The sequence below is a fragment of the Quercus robur genome, chromosome 2 (genome assembly GCF_932294415.1).
Source record: "Quercus robur chromosome 2, dhQueRobu3.1, whole genome shotgun sequence".
NCBI classification, from domain to species: Eukaryota; Viridiplantae; Streptophyta; class Magnoliopsida; order Fagales; family Fagaceae; genus Quercus; species Quercus robur.
The window spans coordinates 35069721-35089756 of NC_065535.1; the positions used below are offsets into that span (position 1 = coordinate 35069721).

The 20036-nt window shown below is 32.4% G+C and overlaps 1 protein-coding gene and 1 pseudogene across 1 annotated transcript; both read right to left on the reverse strand.

Annotated features, from left to right (window-relative positions):
* Positions 1-3988: 3988 nt before the first annotated feature.
* Positions 3989-18688, reverse strand: LOC126698223 (zinc finger BED domain-containing protein RICESLEEPER 2-like). Its single transcript, XM_050395315.1, has 7 exons — positions 18523-18688; positions 18369-18433; positions 5571-5692; positions 5331-5460; positions 4896-5226; positions 4206-4775; positions 3989-4104 (listed from the first exon to the last, which is right to left on the reverse strand). Exons 1-7 carry the CDS (start codon positions 18686-18688, stop codon positions 3989-3991), a joined length of 1500 nt encoding a protein of 499 aa, XP_050251272.1.
* On the reverse strand, positions 7325-7421 carry LOC126716230 (small nucleolar RNA Z102/R77; annotated as a pseudogene).
* Positions 18689-20036: the final 1348 nt, after the last annotated feature.

A 20036-nucleotide genomic window follows, 5' to 3' on the forward strand; every position in this document is an offset into this window, starting at 1 on the left:
TTTATTTTGAAGTAAAATTTTTTTCAAAAGATGTTTACTCATTTTCAAGTTTTTATTTGCAAGTAAAATATAGCCAAACTTGTAAAATATTTCGGTTGGTCGTAAAATTATTTATAAAAAGTTGTAAAACATTTTACCTTTAAAATTTTAGTAAAACATTTTATAAAAACACATAGTGGCTTCCTTCACCCCCATTTGGTGGCTAGGTCATCAATTCAATGGGCTAGTTCGTTGATGCCAGCAGTCTGGTGGCCAGATCCGTTGTTTCGAAGACTAGTGCTGATGGTTTAATCATCGGAGCCATCATTCTGACGACTGGTGTTGAAGGCTCGATAACTGAAACTGTCGTTTCCGATGGTCGGAGGCACCGTTCTAGCTATCGGTGATGGTGGTTTGGTCACCGAACACACCATTCCTATGGCAGTCACCAATATTTTGATTGCCAGAGCTATAGTTTGGGTTGCCAGTTCCAGCAATTCGATCACCGAACCTCTAGCACTAGTGGCTTTGATAGCCGAGTCACCGATTTTGGTAGTTTACTTGAAAAAATTTAGTTTTCATACCAAACACCTTAAAATATTTTATTGAAAATGTTTTACATATAAAATATTTTGCTTCAAAACAAATAGAATGTAAAACTACTCATGTATATAATTACCAGAATGCAATTATTGTGACATATGCAGGCAAGATAAGTTGTTCAAAAGAAGCATAAAACAGAAAACTTAAATCAGTGGAGTACTTTCAAATGGTATTATGTATCACCTGTGCTTAGGAAGTAAATTTGATATTTTTTAAAAAAGTCTTGATTGTATATGGTATTAGTCCAAAGTTCAGAGGTGATTTTTGAATTTCACCTTTGATTATATATTTGTCCTTCAACTTTTACCCTATATTTCAAAATAATCTCTAACCTTATAAACGATTTGAGTTCTTAATCTTTTAAACATGCGTCAAAAAATCCTTGACGTTAACTAGGGATGGCCGAGTATGACCTGGCAAAAGAAAACACTATACTATAATCAAGCACTACTACTTATATGAAGCCCTAATCATAGTTAAAAAAAAAAAAAAAAAAAAAAAAAAAAAAAAAAAAACACATATATATCAGTTTTTGTAAAAGAACACATGCTACATTCGTGAGGAACAAAATTAGGGGATCTCACAAATGAAATATATATATATATATATATATATATATATATATGCTTGTAAGTTGTAGCTATAATTTCTCGATGTATTCCATTGGTATAATTTGTCAGTGTTACATATTCGAGCTTTGATTATTGTACCACGTTTATTTTTCAAAATTGACTTGGATAGATGACTTGGATGTGTCTCTTTACAGTTCTAAGTTACTAGATTTTATGGTTATTATGTTATATTTTTCAATTATAAATAAATAAATAAAACTCATACAACTGCTATTGTACCCGGGTAGCTTCTTGGACCAAAAATCGGCATAGTCTTGGAGTAGATTTTACTCCAAGCTGGTATAGAGGGATTCCCACATCAATGATAGTATAAAGTGATTTGGTTCAACCCTCGATGGACAAAATGAGGAAGCAAATAGCTAGACAAGTATAGTTATTAAATTTGGATCGAATGTTGAGCAAGTCTATAAGTTAGGTCACTGGTTCAACCAGTAGGTCAATGATTGAACCATAGGGTCAAATAATTTTTTTTTTTAAATTTTATATATATATATATATATATAGTAAATTTGAGAAATCATAACATGAATATATAAATTTAAAAAAGAAAAGAAAAGAAAGGGCATATGTCTAAATTAAACTTGCCATTATAATTCAAATTCAAGGTTTCACAAGCAATAACATTAGAAATTCTATAAAACTCAAAAATAGAATAAACGAATGTCATAAGATCAGAACAAAGTTTTTGCTAAATAAAATCTTGTTATAGGTTTTAAAATTTTGTATATTAAAAAAATACAAATATCAAACTGCGTGAACAAAAGAAGTGAAAAAGAGTTAAAGACTTAAACTTAAAGCAATAAACAAATAAAGTACGAAAAAAATGTAAACAAAAGAGGAGAAAAGAAGGTTTAAGCAATAAACTATATAACTTATACTGATATACTTATACCTATGTACTAACTGACTACGTGAAATTGAAAATTGCATTTTTTTTATTAAAAAAAAAAATTAGGTTTTCTCTTATTTAAATTATCATATTATCACACATTAAACAGTAAAAAATTCAATGGAATGGACCTATTAATGTAATTTTACACAATTCACAAACCCAATTGGGTTATTAAAACCCAACTAGGTCACATGGTTTGCTCAAAACTTGCTAGGTTTTACCGGTTTTGATCGGGTTTTGTGCACATCTGATCCAATCGATGACTCGGATCGGTTTATGTGCCAGGTCACTAGGTTACCGATCTGACTGGCCAGGTGGAACCGGGTTTAATAACACTGTAGGCAAGGAATACCATCAAAATTATTGTTATAATCACTTCAAGAGATAGGTTGGGCTTTAAGTGGATCTCTTCTCTTGAAGAGACAAATTTCATAGTTAAGTAGACCCATCATTTAAGGACAAGATTCAGGAGGATCAATTTTTTCATGGGTCCGATTAATGTATTGCCCTAATCATTCATTTTATGAAACTTTTTATGGAAAATTAAAAAAGTTGTCAAAAAAGTTAGTCACTGTTTCATTTTTCCATATAAAGTTTTCTAAAACAGTTTATATGTGTGTACTAAATGCATACATTAATAAAACCATTTTTTCATAATGGCCTCCTTAGTATTAGCCAGAGCAGCACAAGCTTAAGAAACTTATAGTAGCTTATAGTAACTTATTTCTTTAAGAGACAAGTTCCAAGCTAGGACTCGCTTCTTAAGAGAGGAGGTCCAAAATATGCTATTTACCCAAATAAATTCTGAATAGTTCTATTTTGCCAAATAACTGAAGTCATGAGTTGAGCATAATTTTATTTTTAACTATACATAGCATAATGATGAATATAATTGGACATATGATTAGTACATAACATGATAAGGCCATTCTTTTTTCCTTTCTCTTTTGACCAATCTTCAAATTGGGTAGAATGGGCATCTAAAACCTTTTTATTCCATAACTTAGCCTCCCAACTTAGATTTTGGATTAATATTCCTTATAAATGTAATTTTTCTTTTCTATATTGTAAATAGAAAAGAAAGCAATGTAATTTTCTCTAGATTGTAACTAGGAAGAATAGCTGTTCAGGGATATTCCAACGGAGCACCGTTGAATCAAGCCCGACGCCACTAGTGCCGACAAAAGATTCACCTGCAACGAAGGATTAAGATCCAACACTTGAATCGGGCTTGATTAATGTAAGAAATAATTATTTAGGAACGGTTATTTAAAACTTATTCCTAAAGAGTATTAATTAATGTAAGAAATAATTTTGTCATTACATCAGCCCCATAGATGTCATCTTTTTTTATTGTTCTCAATATAATTAATCTTTTTTTTTTTTCTTTCACAAAAATAGAATGCAAAACAAAACCAAATAAAAAAGTTATTTTTCAAATATAGGATTAGATTTGTAGGGATGGCAATGGGGCAGGGCGGGACCAAAGGATGAGATCTTCGCCCCCACCCTGCATGGATTTTTCTTGTCCCATCCCTGCCCCGCCCCGCATGACTAGGAAAATTTCTTGCCCCATCCCTACCCCTTAAGGCCCCGTGAAGACCCACCATACACCGTAAAACTTTATTTCTTATTAATTTTCCCTACAACTATTACCATTTTTTCAAATAAAATGACATGTTTCAATAATAAAAATATACTTGAAATTATAAATATATATATATATATATATATCCTATCAAATCAAACTAATTTTTAGCAAAAACTAAATAATATTATCTAAATGTTTAACAAGACAATATGACAACAAAAATCTCATAGTATGACACAATAAAATAATCCAAACTCCTAATACATAACAAAATAAAAATTGCCTAGTTCTTCAAAAAGAATCTCCACTTTCTTCCATCATTGTGACACCACTTTCTTCTTCATCACCATAATCATCCAGGATATTTTGGAACTTATCTTCAATTCCATCTATGGTAGATGAAGAACCTAAAAAAAAGATAAAATAAATTCAATCAAACAATTGAAAAATATAATAAAGAATGCAGCAACATAAATCATTGCATAATTAAACTAGTAAATTTAATTACCATTAATTTCAGCCCATAACCAATTTTGAGCACACATTAATGTCTCCACAGTCTTTTGATGAAGTTTACTACGATATGGACTTAACAATTGACCACTTGTGCTAAATGATGACTCTGAGGCAACAGTTGACACTGGAATGACAAAGATATCCCTTGCAATACGTTGCAAAGTAGGATACTTTGGCCCATTAGATTTCCACCATGCCAAAATATCAAAATCTACAGTTCTTGGCATTAAATCATCCTCAAGGTAATGGTCCAACTCCAATTTAATATTCCCACCCCTTTTTTTCTGACTAAGATATCTTTCAAAGTCCATAAGGGAGTCATCAACTTGCGGATCCTCTCCCACACAAGGGCCACGAGTACCTTCCCTACTCATTCTCCCAGAACTGTAGTCACGAATCATTTCATAACAAATATTTCTAACCCTTTGAATTTCATTATCAGCTTCATCACCATAAATTATTGCAAAATAATATTCTAACAATTCAATCTTATATCTTGGGTCTAAAATGGTTGCCACAGCCATAACACCATGAATCACATTCCAATAACAATCAAAATTTTCTAACATTTTAAATGCCATACTCTTAATCACATCATTTGCGCTTGTAAACCAAGAATTCAAAACTATTTTTATTTTACACACCTTAGGAAAAAAAAGATTAGCTGTAGGGTATGAGGTACCTGAAAATAGCTTTGTAACCTTGTGAAACATTGCCAATCTCTCACATATATTACTTGCCATCTCCCATTCTTCCTCCGTTGGAATGCACTTATAAGATGACTCACATATGTTTAATCGATAAAAGACATTTTGATACTTTATAGCAATAGAAAGCATGAGATAGGTAGAGTTCCAACGAGTCTTATAATCAAGGGCTAGTTCTTTGGTACATTCAACATGTGCTTGTCGAGCTGTCTCTTCAAACTTCTGCCTTCTCTTTGTTGATGCAGTCCAAAATCCCACACTTTCTCGAACCTTTTCAATGCATGATCCAATTACATCCAAACCATCCTGAACAATCAAATTAAGAACATGTGCTACACAACGCATATACAACATTGAGCCACGCATAATAAGTGCACCACGTTGAAGCTTATCTAAGATAATTTTATAACTGCATCATTGGTACTACAATTGTCCATAGCCACAGTAGATAACTTCCTATCAATATTCCACTCCAACAAAGTATCTAGAAGGACACTAAAAAGCACTTCTTTCGTATGTGGAGATGGCACATAAATAAACCTTAAATGAGAAATTTAAATAATTAGAACCAACAATAATATAAGTTCATAAAACATTTGAAAAGAATTTAATTGAAACATAAAAATGAATATATACTTTAAAAAAAGTACCTCATAACTCGGCTTTGTAATCTCCACAAACCATCAATGAAGTGTGTTGTTACAACCATAAATCCTTGCTTTTTGCTTTGTGAAGTCCACATATCAGTGGTAATAGAAATTCTACCCTGATTCTTTTCAATTTTGATAAGGATAAAAGAGATTAATCACAAAAGATAAGCCGACGGTTTATAGGTGACGGGAACGTCTGAGCCGTCAGCCTTCATTTAATGACTGTCGACGGGCGAGAGTTGTAGGGAGAAGCACCGGAGAGGCATCCTAAGTCTGACGAGATCATAAAGCTGAAGGGATCCTAAAGCTGACGGGATTAAAACTAAAGGCATAGTGTAAGCTGACGGCGTTAGTCAAAGAATGCTTGCTAACCACGTTTGCGTGTATAAGGAAATGACTTGCCCTCCACGTTTTGAGAAACCTAAGGGGGATTCCTATATGGAAAGGATCCCGCAAAATACACCTAAGAAGACTCCTGTAAGGAAAAGACTTCTACTCCAAGGAAAAGGGGTCAACCCCTACTATTATAAAAACCCAGGCACCCTCACGAACCAAGGTACGCATAATTTACCCTCTCTAGCACTCTAAGGTTGTGAGAATAATTCTGACTTGACCTTCAGAGGGTATTTGGCCGGCATCACACCGGTGCTCTCTGCTAGGTCCTTTCTTTTTGCTGTGCAGGTGCTGTTTCGAGCGCGTGAGAACTGTGTGGCTTACTGGTGATATTTTCGGCATCATCAAATTTCATGCTTTGATTTCTCCCTTTCTTTCTCATAGATGCTCAAAATGTCCTTCTTGATTGTGTTCCTAGAAACCATCCTGAACAATGGTTGAAGAGAAGTTGAATATTTTCTAAAACCAATGTGGTCAACTATAGAGAAGGGATACTCATGCAAGATGATCATACGAGCAAGTTCATTTCTTGATACATTTTGATCAAAATTATAAGCATTCACACCCACCATTGAATCCACTTTATTTTGATCCCTCGCCAAAATTTTTTGATTCATATCCCTAATGTCTTGAAACTTTCTCCTTGGACATATTTTCACGTGGTCATGCAAATGTTTAGTGCCATAATTGGATCCCCTTACTAGCAATTTCTTACAATAATTGCACTCAGCCTTGTCTTTCTCATCAACTCTCTCTCTCTTAAAATGATTCCAAATAATTGATTTGTACTTCCACTCTTCTTGAATTATTTCATTGCTAGGCTGGACTGGCTGGACATCATTTGGCATATTCAACAGAGGTGATGATGGGGTTGCATTATCTTCATCTACTATCAAAGGAAATTGATTGTTGCCAGATGGATTGGAGCTACCAATGTTTTCATGTGAAGTCATTTTTTTCCTGATGTTAATTTAGCAACTTAGTAATGGACAAACTATATTTCTCCAATAGAGATAATATAAAATAATGGGAACGAAAAAAAAAAAATTAAAACAAATCTCCTTGGCAACGTTGGTAAACAATTAAAATATATTTAGCAACGTCGTTAAACAATTAAATTAAAAATCATAGCACCCGTAGCACATACACAAATGGGTATTCATATTTCATTGGCCTAAAAAACACTAAAACAAATCTCCTTTATAGTAAGTAGTCAGTAGTATGCATTAGTTAATTCCTCCCATTTTGTGACTATTTCATAGAGAATAGGACAGAGTCTCAAACCTATAACTTATATTTTTTAATAAAAATACATAAAACAAAATTAAATTGTAAATAATTTTTGCGTGGAGAACAAGAACGAACAACTAGAGCTAGTAGCCTAGTACATGATTGATGCCATCATATTGGCAATCAAACCAATAGGGAAACATATCCCTGACCCGCATCATCTTGTTCTCCAAAAATTAAAAAACAAAAACCCAGCTTGTAAAATAGATATGGATTTTAACAAGCATAAAGAAGCAGTGTTGTTAAGCAGCCAAATGCCCACACAAAATTACAAAAACAATGACACAGACACATATTTAGAGCCACAGACCCGTACCTCATTAAAAAAAATTATATTATGTTCATGATGAAAAGTAAGTTGAGAAAGACCGTATGAATCATGAATGAAATCAGCAATTTAATAGTATATAAATTTGTTTCCAATAAAGACAAAAAAGAAGAAGTTAAAATTGGTACCTTATTTCCAACCTTGCTAGAGAGAAAAAAGAGGTAGAGTCACGTTAGGTAGAATAAAATAAGCTGATGATATTTTTATTTAAATAGTAAGGTTTTAGGGTACGATAAAATTACAATTTAACCATTATTAATGCAGGGCGGGGTGGGGATGGGACGGGGTGGGTCTAAAAAGTGTAAACTCATCCCCGCCCCGCCTCGTAGTGCGGGTCTAAAATCTCGCCCCATCCCCGCCCCACTACCTCTGCGGGGCGGGGAAAACCTGCACGGGGCGAAGCAGGGATGGGCAAGTCAAGCGGGGCGGGGAAAAATTGCCATCCCTATAGATTTGATTTGAATTCATACATAATTTTTTTTTATCAGACATTTTGCTCTATGAAACCACCACATCATATTTGAAAATTATGGCTATTTTAATTCATTTTAGTTATTACTCATTAAAAAAAGAAGAAGACAACATTTAATATATTACCATAAAAAATGTATTTATTTTTTAAAAAGAAGCTAATTATCTAATCATGTATGATACAAGTCGTTATTTTTATTGCCTTCAATGTCAATTAATTATTTGTTCCCAAAAAGAGAATATAAAACAAAACCAAAAAAGGAAGTTATTTCAAACATATAGTTAGATTAGATTTGAATTTATGCATTTTTTTTAGACATTTTCCTTCTATGCCTTCACATCTTATGATCCAATAACATCTTATGCTATCTTCATATTTTATGAAAAAAAAATTGTATTAATTAGAGATTAACTTTTGTAAGGACATGATGTAAAGCTCATGTTTTACCTCTCCAATCCCAACATGCTACATCATCTTATCACATATTTAAGAATAAGTACAACCACACTCAATCAATTCTAATACTCATATATAAATCCAACAAAATTAAGAGTTTATTGAGATGTTATTAGATGTGGTATGGTGTATTGAATTCTAAGTGAAATACTAATGTGACAATTTTTTATTAGATGGTGTAAAACATGAGTTTTACACCCCATCCTTCGAATTTGAACTCAATTAATTAATTCTTGCTACTTATCTCAAAAATAAAATCCTACACTCTATTTTCCAAGGACATTTGCTATTATGAGCCAATGATTTAATAACAACTTAATTATACATGTAATTCTTCTCTTTTGGTAGTTATATTATCTTTGGATATAGAAAATTTTTAAAATCATCATTTGATATTTATTCATAAAATATTTAAAGCTCGTCTATGATTTCTTATAAAATTAAGGAATAATATTTGGTGCACTACCATAAGGTTTTTATACACTTAAAAAAATCAGCCTCGTTGCACGCACTCTATGGGTGCTTTGAGACTTTTTTTTTTTTTTTTTTTTTTTGATATAGTGCCATATGTCATAATGTTCCATTCATCTTCATTTGAGGTTTACACATTTGTCTACTAATATTACACATTTTCAAACTGCTTATACAACTAGGAATGTCACGAGACTAACTCAAAAAAATGAACACCGAAGTAGCATTAAAATCATATATTTGTATGTGATTTGTTCATTTTTTTAAACTAATCACATGACACTTTTGGTTATATATTTATATTAGCAGTTCACAAATGCATAATTTTAGTAGACAAATGCGTAAAACTCAAATAAAGATAAATAGAAAATTATGAAGGAATGATTGATTACCATTTATGTATGAGAAATGATATATACACAACATTTTTACAACAAATCTTAAATGGCAGGTTGTTACTAGTTATTATTGTTGTGATAAAAAAGTTTTCAGTTTCAACATAATAAACTGATCTCAAACAGACCCTTAGTGTTAAGTTCAATTTTAAACTAATAACAATTAATCATTTATGATTTGTTGTGAAAATATTGTGGACGTAACACCTCTCTATATGTAATCCTTCACTATTATTTCCTATTTTTTTGCTTTATGATTTAACTTGAAAACAGTTTTAATTAGTACCAATACTTCACAATTTTCTCAATTAAACAGTTTGATTCTTTTTTTCAATTAAACTGCTACTCCTAAAACTCTTAAACTCACATTTTCTTTTCCTGTTAAGGCTCAACTCCCCCATTTCCATTACTCTCTCTCCCCTGACAGTTTCTTTAAATTTTTTCTACCTTCTCATTTATTTTTTCTTCCTTTTTTATATTTTTTTATTATCATGCCAGGAGTGAGCGATGATAAATCCCTTTTTTTATTTTATTGAAAATGTAATAGGTTGTCTTGGAAAGAGATTCGTGGCAACCAAGGGATCAATAGATGTAGCCTATGACCTATGATTTTTTTTTTTTTTTTTTTTTTTTTTTTTTTTTTTTTTTTTTTTTTACTGTAAAGATGACCTATGAATTCTAAACACTCTTATTGATGATTCAATTGAAAAAATTATCGATAGCTATCATTGCCAAGGGTGCGCGGCGATAACTCCCTTTTCTTTTTTTCTTTTTTTTTTATTTTTTTATTTTTTTTTATTGAAAATGTAATAGGTTGTCTTTGAAAGAGATTGATAAAGAGATTGATAGAAACCAAGGGATCAATAGATGAAGTCTATGACCTATAGATTCCAAACACTTTATTGATGATTCAATTGGAAAAATTATAGAGAGCTACAACAACTTCTCGTTGGACCTCTGCTTTGTACTTTTTTTATTTTTAAATTGCCTAACAATTTTTATTATGGTTTTGGTTTATATTTTTAGGCTACTAAATTATTCATGTTTCACCAATGGTGTCTATATTTCTTTTTATATTTTTTTTTTTGAGATAGATCTAATTTAACTTTAACCTAATCTAAGTGTATATCGTGTGAAGTTTCCTCTTGAAGACTTGAACTCTAATCCTTACCCCCCCCCCAAAACATCCCACAAGTACTTATATTTATAGATTGATCATCGTGCCAAGGTGTGCGGTGGTGGTGTCTATGTATCAAAATAGAACTTGTATAAACATCTTTTATAAATGGTAAAAGCAAATTTCTGTAATTAATATTGAACACATCATGAAACGGTGATAAAAATGTGTTGTTTGGGATATTCATAGTCTATTAGTTTGGAAATATGTAGTATAAAATCTAATCATATATATAAACAATGAACATAACCCCAATGATTTGGTTTAGTGGTTCCTAAGGTCTTATAATATCAATGAGATCATGGGTTCAAAACTTCTTACTAACATCTTGGGGTCGCCACATGGGATTCCTCTTTGTAATAACCATGTACATGTGAGACAGGGAGATAGTCAGATACTTGAAGAGGTCTGATCCCTAAATACGTACACTCGTTTGTCAAAAAAAAAAAAAAAAAAAAAAAAAAAAAAAAAAAAAAAAAAAAAAAAAAAAACAATGAACATGAAAATATATAACATAAAATCTAATTATATTCCCAAAATAAATGCACAAAATGTCTCCTCAACTCAATTCCCTCCTAAATCAAATGTAATTAAAAATCATTTCTTTGCTCCAATATTTTTTTATATATTATTTTTGGGTAAACTATGAATTTGGTCTCTATCCTTTACACCATATATCAATTTGATCTCTAACATTTTAATTGTGTCAATTTAATCCCTAAACTTTCAATACAAAGGTTTCTCCTCAAATACCTCCTACATTGCAAAAGAGTTTTCAACATAGAAAAAACTAAGAAAAACATATAATATGAGAAAGAAGCATGCAGTAATAATTTCTTTTTTGAGAATCTGCTTCTCATTGCTTTATTAAATTAAGAAGAAGGCTTATCAACCAATACAAGAACGTTAATGTCTGGTGGAACATGCTCTATCTAAACTGTTAAACTCGAACAAAACCTAGCATATATTTATACTTTCATATTAAAGTATATATTTATACTTTCATATTACTGCATGCTTCTTTCTCATATTATATTTATACTTTCATATTACCGCATGCTTCTTTCTCAAAGGAGGTCGTGATTTGGTGGTTCACTTAGTGTGCGTTTGCCTAAAAATTATTAGGCGTTTTGCATTTTTTGGCTGGGTCACGACACTGTTCACGACCCAGCCAAACTTCAAAAAACGCGCATAAGCAAGTTAGTTGTGGGTCTCACGACATTATTCATAGTTTAAAATTTATTTTACTACAGTGTTTTTAGTATTAAATTTTTAGTTTTTAGCAAAATAAGTGATATCCAAACAAACCCTTAGAGAAGGAGAATCTTTGCGTTTACACGTCTATGTTCATTAAGGCTTAAAAATAGTGTCAAAGGCTTTACTAGTGGCATGACTTGAGACTTTGTCTTAGCTAAGGAAATAGTGGCGTAATTGGGGGACGACGTGTCCTTATTTGCCACATCACCCACTCAATTAAAACATTCAGGTGATCACGACTCACAAACATAAGGACTAAAATTCAAACAATACCTATAAAATTATAGGAGAGTAGATCAAAATTTTGAAACTATAAAGAACAAAATCAAAACTGACCGAAATTTGGAGGATGTAATTTCACAATTTAGTCTTTTTATTAAAAAAAAAAAAAAAAAAAAAAAAAAAAAACCAAAATTTCACTTGGCTTCTTGTTGGTGTCAATGCTTGATTTTTTTTTTTTTTTTTTTTTTTGCATGTCATACTTTTCCATCAACTAATTGATGATATAGACTCTACTCCTAATAATAACTCTTTATTATCAGAGACTTTATTAGTTGGGTTAACTAAAACTCCCAACATAAGTCACTTATTCTAAATAATACTAATAGACATTTATCATCTCATAAGTCTGTCAACATCATCATAGGTCATTTTTCTTGAATTTAGCATTTAATTTAAATCTTTCTATTAATATTCTAAATAATTTTAATAATTTTATTCACTAACCAATGGTGGTCGCCAGCGTTGCCGACAACGGTTGGTGTTGAAGTTAGAATAACCGAAAGGTCGGAATGGCTAGCGGTTAGGACTTTTAGGAGTTTAAAAAATCTAACTCTGAACTGACTAACCTTTATATATAAATAAATATTTTTTTTATAATAAAATTTCCTACGTAGAAACTAGAAAGACGTCGTTTTGAGGGGTACAGATAGAATATTTTAGATATGTAGTTTTTTTTATTTATTATTATTATTATCACTAAACTAGGGTTTTTAATATGTTTGTCATTGGCTCTCAAGTTCTATTGACCTAAGGACAGGTGCTTTTCATGCATGTTGTTTATTTTTGTAAATTTTTTTTTATTAGTCCATGTTGCTTATTTTGATTTACTGCCACTCATTGTTGTGCGTTTTTGTGTATAAATTTTGTGTGTAGCGTAGTGTGAGACTGACATTGAGGGATCATTTGATTTGTACATAGAATGTAGTATTGAGTTACCTTTGTTTCCTTTTTGATAATTTGAAAGTATTATTTCAAAAGGCCAAACCAAAAGCCCTACGATCGAGAAGGAGACAATGCTCAAACAGAAGCTGGCCGGCTGCTTCTCTAAAATGATCTTTACAAGATTTGCGGCTGCAAATCCAAAACAAAACACCCCCACATGCATAGAAGAATTTAAGGACCACCTAGCCTGATTCGAGTTGTTATTTGTTCTCATTTGAATTCACTATTGGCCACCACTTTTTTTACTCAGCATTAACGGTTTGGTTCTCATCTGAATTCATTATTAACGTCACTTTTTTATTAAGTATTAACAGTTTGAAACAACTTTATTGTTAAATTGTTGTGAAAATATTGCATTTGTCCCTAATTTTATTCCCAAGCTAATTCGTGAGAGTCTATTAGGATTCCAACTAAAGGACAGAGACTGTACTTGAGATACGTTTGTTCTTGATACCAGCAAATTGTATTGGAAGAGAAGAAAGGAACCTCAATTACACAAGAACCAACCATCTATAACCTAAATAAGTGTGATGTATATGTTGGATAAATGATTTATTGACCTTTCATAAGGCATCAAAAGTAAACTTGTTGAATTTCCATCTTTATTTATTACATTACATGAATGTGACGGGGATATTTTAGCATTTAGCAATAGTCATGGTTGCTACTTTATGTAAAAAATAATAAAAATTAAGTTACAGTGCAAATTTCCACCGTTTGATTTTGATTTTCGTTTTAATTTTCTAAATTCACAAGTTCAAAATGGAATTTCCTAAGACTTGTATATATAGGTGGTTTTGTATTTTTGTTCTACTTCTATGACTATACCAATTTACTAGTTTGTGTCAAACTTCCTAATTGTTAATGTAATTTTACTATACTACATGATTTCCCTTTGGGATATATATTTAATGGATTTTGACAATCTAGTGGATTCGGTATGGGCATCAGAACTAATTATTTTGCTTTCATGTTGGATGGCTTTTTGTGATTGTGAGTGTTTGTGTTTGCAAAATTTGTTGCTTAATTATATTTGTTTTGACGTGCATTATAAGTTGTATTTATGTTTAATTGGCTCATTAAATTTGTGTGGTCACATGTGGATGCCATATTTATTTGAAAATTGATTAAATTCAACCTAAAGTGGATATTGATTTTGGATGTGTGCTTTTCACATTGGCGTGCTTATTCTCAAGGACAACAATTATGAATTGTTGCCCACACTTTAGTACTATAGCACCACATTCTACTTTAGTTCCTTCAAGTTACACTTTACATTGAGCCATCTATAATATCTTCATAGTGAGCAAAAATATATGTAAGCCTTCCCTTTCTTTTCTTTTTTCTTTTTTTTCCCTGAAGTAAGCTTTCCCATTTCATTGTACCTAATTCACTTATTAAATTATGTTGAAGCTATGAGTAAGTCAGCAAGTGTAGCTAAGGTTAATGACAAAAATGAAAATCCACATTTTTCATGATTGCTAATCAGATGAAGCTGGCTAGAAAATTAAAAAAATTGTCAAAACAGTTAATTATTTTTTTATAAAAAAAATTTATTAATGTACGCCACAACAAGAACACACGTTAATAAATTTCATATGATAAAGAGAATGGCAGTACATATTCACGATGAGCATAAGAAAGTGGAGTCATTCTTATTACCTAGTGGTTCCAAACCAAATTATAGTGATTTATCAGGCTGAATAGGCTAGCCCCATGAATATGATATATGACTTTACAGATACAGAGTAGTACTAGTGTATGCTACAGAAGAATTATTAGTACATGTCTTTAAAGATATACAATTAAACAGCAAGAAAACAAAATAGTAAGTACGTGTAGGATTTAGGTTGAGCCACACATCACACCAGACATTTAGCCGCCTGTGTTTATTCGATTCTGTGGTCCTCAATGTGTGAACTCAAATGTGTCAGTACTTATTATGGGCGTCTTTACTCTTGATAGCAACGGGAGGCTTGTCCAGTCCTCTCAGTGCGTTTTTTTTTTTTTTTTTTTAAGAGAAAAACTTATTTTGACAGACATAAAAAAATCCTCCAATTTTATATTATTTTCAGTCCTTAAGTAATAAAAAAACTGGTCTAAACACACACGCACAGTTTTTTTTTTTTTTTTTTTTTTGCTAAAAACACACACGCACAGTTAGTGAGACTATAACAAACACTTTTTTTTTTTTTAATTTTTTAATTTTGTTTTATTTTATTTTCATGATTTATTTCCAACTAAATGAAAATTAATAGATTCTTTTAAGTTAAATTACATATTTGATTTTTCATTTTATATTTGTTTCAAAATCATCCTAACATTTTAAAATATGTCATTTTATTCCATTTACTTTCAAAAGTATCATTATCATCGACTAATAGATAGAAAATGGTTAATGGCAAATGGAATTCATATTTCATGTCATGATCATAAGTTTCACATCATAAAGTGACTTCTTTTTCATAAATTTTAGTTACTATGTCAAATATTTTCATTTCTCAATAATAGTAAGGACTTTTATGTAAATATATTTTTAAAATATAAAGACCATTTTGAAGTAAATGTCAAAGGTTGGGACCAAATAAACAATTTAAAAACTCTTTTATTTATTTAAACCATATATAGAGCTAGGACTTGATTCAATCATCATCTATATTTTAAAAATTGGATAGTCTAAAAAACTTAAAAATATAAAAACTTAAGGTTTGAAGGTTAGATTGGATTTGCCTAGAGATTGAATTGAGATGACGTCATAATTTGATAAAGTATAAATAAGTAGAATAATATAGTAATTACCATAAATTTTCACTAAACAAATCTAAAGCATATTTTTACAGATTTTTTTGCCACCATGAAAATTAAAATATAAACTTGTCAAAAGACTCAAAACCCCATGAACGAGGATGTACAGTGACAAACATGGCCCAAGCCCAAAGATGAACTCATGCACATTAAAAGAGTTTGAGGAGTATTTCCATTGTTATGACTTATGATGGAAAGCCACCAATAAGGAATGGCTATAAAGGAGAAGGTAAAGTGAGTGTATGATGCAGGAATCCTAGATGGAATGATAATTAAAGATCACTTATTATTGCCCCTCACATATTCTTCTTCTTTTGAACTACTATGCTCTCCTTGCCTAATTAGATCAATAAATGACCTATTTACAGGCAGCTATTAAAGAGATGGGGGAGTGTCCATAAGGGCCACCATAACATCTCCCATCTTCAGATGGATGTAATTTCTTTGGGGTTATCCCCTATTTAATGAAATGTCCTATTATCTTGACTATCAAAAAAAAAAAAAAAAATTAAAAAAAATAAAATAAAATAAAATAAAAAATAAAAGAGATGAGGATTATTTTATTAATAATATGACATGTCATCCATCGTAATTATCAAATTGTTAAAAAAAAAGTTGACCATTGATTTAAGTTTTTATCACCATGATAAGTTTATATCAAAAATACCATGCAAAGATTTTATTTATATAAATAAGATTAGATTTAAATCTATAATGTTTATTTTATTATAACTTGCCTCACCCTCCCTTAAAAGTTACCATAACTTTTGAGTGGAGTTGTGAGTTTATATCAAAAATACTATGCAAAGATTTTATTTATATAAATACGATAAGATTTAAATCTATAATGTTTATTTTATTATAACTTGCCACACCTTCTCTTAAAAGTTACCATGACTTTTGAGTGGAGTTGTGATGTGCCTTTGTGTTAGAACTCCTTTTCCTCTCCCTTGTGTGTGTGTGTTTGTTTCTCAAAAAAAATAATGTTTATTTTATGATGATTATTTTTAATCATTAAACCAATTAATACACAAATTATAATTATAATAATAATTATTTTTGTATAAGTAGAGAATTAGAATCAGCCATATTCAAAAATAACCAAACAAAATAGGAGTCAAGCAGTTCCTATGGCGAAAGGGAGCATGATTTTTCAATTCATATTTGCTTTATATTTTTAACCTTTCAATGTCCACTTTTGAGGGAGAATCAACCACAACTTTTTTTTTTTTTTTTTTATAAATAGAAATGATACAGTAATATATTGTTAAATTGAAGCCAGAAATTGCCGTTAAATGAGGGCCGAATCAAATCCTTATTCGGTTTAATAATTTAATCCTCATTCTCTTTCTTTTATTTATTATTATTATTATTATTATTTTTTTGGGGGGGGGGGATACCAGCTAGAAGAGGATTATAGGGAATTCTATATTTTTAATTTTTTATCCTGTGCGCAAAAATCCTCTCAAGATTAATTCTTAGAAAAGAACTTAGGGTTAATATATGATGAAGTTATTGAGAGAAACATCATGGCCTACCGATTAAACCATCGACTCTCAAATTTTGTGGTGGTATCAACGGAGGCAGCATAAGCTATAACACCTAACTTGGTGGTCAAAGTAGCCTTGCACAACAATCACAATAGAGTTATTATCATGAGAGATGCAAAAAAACTTAGCAGAAGGACTCAAATAAGAACATTGGCTTGTGCATTGGGAAGTCATTTAGATAGTTTTAGATAATTAATATTTATCATTGTACCATTTGGGCGAGTTGGTACCTCTGCAAGCAATGGGGGAGGAGCGGGAATAGTGAAAGTTCTATCAAGCTAGCATTGGGAAGTCATTTAGATAATTTTTGATAGTTAATATCTACCATCGCACCATTTGGGTGAGTTGATACCTCTCCAAGCACTAGAGGAGAAGAAGGTAGGTGTGAGTTCTACCAATCCAACATTGGGAAGTCATTTAGATAGTTTTTGATAGTTGATATCTACCACTACATCATTTGCGCGAGTTGGTACCTCCCCAAGCATTGGGGGAGGTGGGGGAGGGCGTGAATTCTACAAAGCCAGTATTGGGAAGTCATTTGAATAGTTTTAGATAGTCGATATCTACCATCATGCCATTTGGGCAAGTTGGTACCACCCAAGCACTAAGAGCACTCTCATCAGGTGTGCTAAATGCCAAATATTTGGCATTTGGCACACCAAACATAAGAGCATCCACAACCGAAAATCTCATCCCATCCTATTTTACCATCTTAAAAAGTAACTTTATCAATTATAACATACCATTTTCCAATACACTCAACATCCCAAAACTCTATTTTTTTCCCATTTCATTTAAATATTCTTTTTTAATCTTTTTTTACTATTTCTCTTTTTCTCTTCCTTTTCCTCTCTTTCTTCCTCAACCTCTAGCACCGGCCTCAACCTCCAGCAAACCCATACCCACCACCATGAACCTGACCAACCATACCCATTGCCACCCATACCCACGGCCAAAACCCATCACCAAAACTACTAGACCATCAACCCCACGCCGATCTCACAAGCTGCCATCACCACCATCAACAACACCACTGCCGCACCACCTGCCACCCCAGCAAAATCACAACAAAAAATCCATACCAAAATCACCCAAATCAAACAAGCAAATCACAACAAATCTAAAACCCAAAACCAAACTCCACAGCACCACCATAGAAACCACCACCAGAAATGAGTCTTTGTGCAAGGACGGACCCAAAACCCACTCCCACCATGCCGCCGCCGTGCAAGGACTGACCCAAAATCCCACTACCCACTACCACCGAATACCCACATCCACTGCCACCACCATGCCACATCACAGATGAACCCACCACAGACCACCGACCCAGACCCACTTCGCCCCCACTGCCACACACCCAGGCCACCGCTACAGGAAGACGACGTCGTATTGGAGGATCCACGCCTACCTCTGCCGCTACCACCACCACCACACGGGGTTTTGGGTTTGAGAAAAATGGAGGTTTGGGTTTGAGGAGAGGAGAGAGCAACCATAGAACAAAAGGAAGAGATAAAAGAGAAGACAGAGAAATGAGAGAGAGTGTTGAGAAGAGAGCTTCAGTCAGTGGGAGAATAAAATAATGTTTTTTGTTTTACAATTGAGCTACAGTGCGATTCTACATTTAGAATCGCACTGTAGCACAATTGCAAATTTTTTTGCAATAGGATGTATTTGCAATACGGGTTGCTGGGGGAAATTAGGCTGTGAATGCTAAAATGTTGTTACATATGCCATTTGCAAGTTGGGCTGCGGATGCTCTAAAAAATAGACCCTCATGAGGTGTGCCAAATGCCAAAAAATTTGGCACACCGCTACAGTACCGTCTCAAATATGAGACAGTACGGACATCAATGCTATAATTTTTTTTCTTATTTTATTCACTTTTCTCTCTCCTCCCAACACATCTCTCTCCGTCTACAACACATCTCTCTCTCTCTCTCTCCTCTCTGGTCTCCATCTCTCCGTTGCTCCCTATTTCTTTCTCAGTTTCATTTTTTTTTTTTTTTTTATCTCTCCATCTCTATGTCTCTGCGCCTCTTTCTCTCTCTCTTTTTTTTTTTCCTGAGAAGGCGATTCCGATTTGAAGCAGAGCTCGCCAATCTGAACCTCTGCTTGCCCAGGGCTAGTCGTCGATCTTTGCTCGTCGTCCTCCACAGTCGTCGATCTTTGCTCGTCGTCCTCCACAATTGCCGTTCTTTGCTCGTCATCCTCCACAGCTCTCTTTGCCGATCTCGTCGCTGATGGTTGGTTGAGTTTGATCATTGATTGATCTGTTGGGTTGGGGTTTTGTTGAAGATTTTGAGTTTTTTTTTTTTTTTTTTTTTTTTTTTTTTTTTTTTGAGGTTTTTGGATTTGGAATTTGTTGGAGGATCCGGTGATTGTGGTTGTAGTTTGTGGCGGTGGTTGTAGCGGTGGCTGTTGGACTCGGTGGCGATTGGGCTGTGCATTTGTATATTTGCTGTGTTTTGGGTAAATATATTATTTTAATGTGTAGGAAATATTATTTTAATCTATAGAATTGAAGTATAGAACATCTGATAAATGGTATGTTGTAAAATGATGTGCTAAAATGATAAAATGGGTTTTTGGTGTGTCAAAATGACTTTTTTTTTAAGAGAGCTGATGAGAATGCTCTAAGGGAGGAG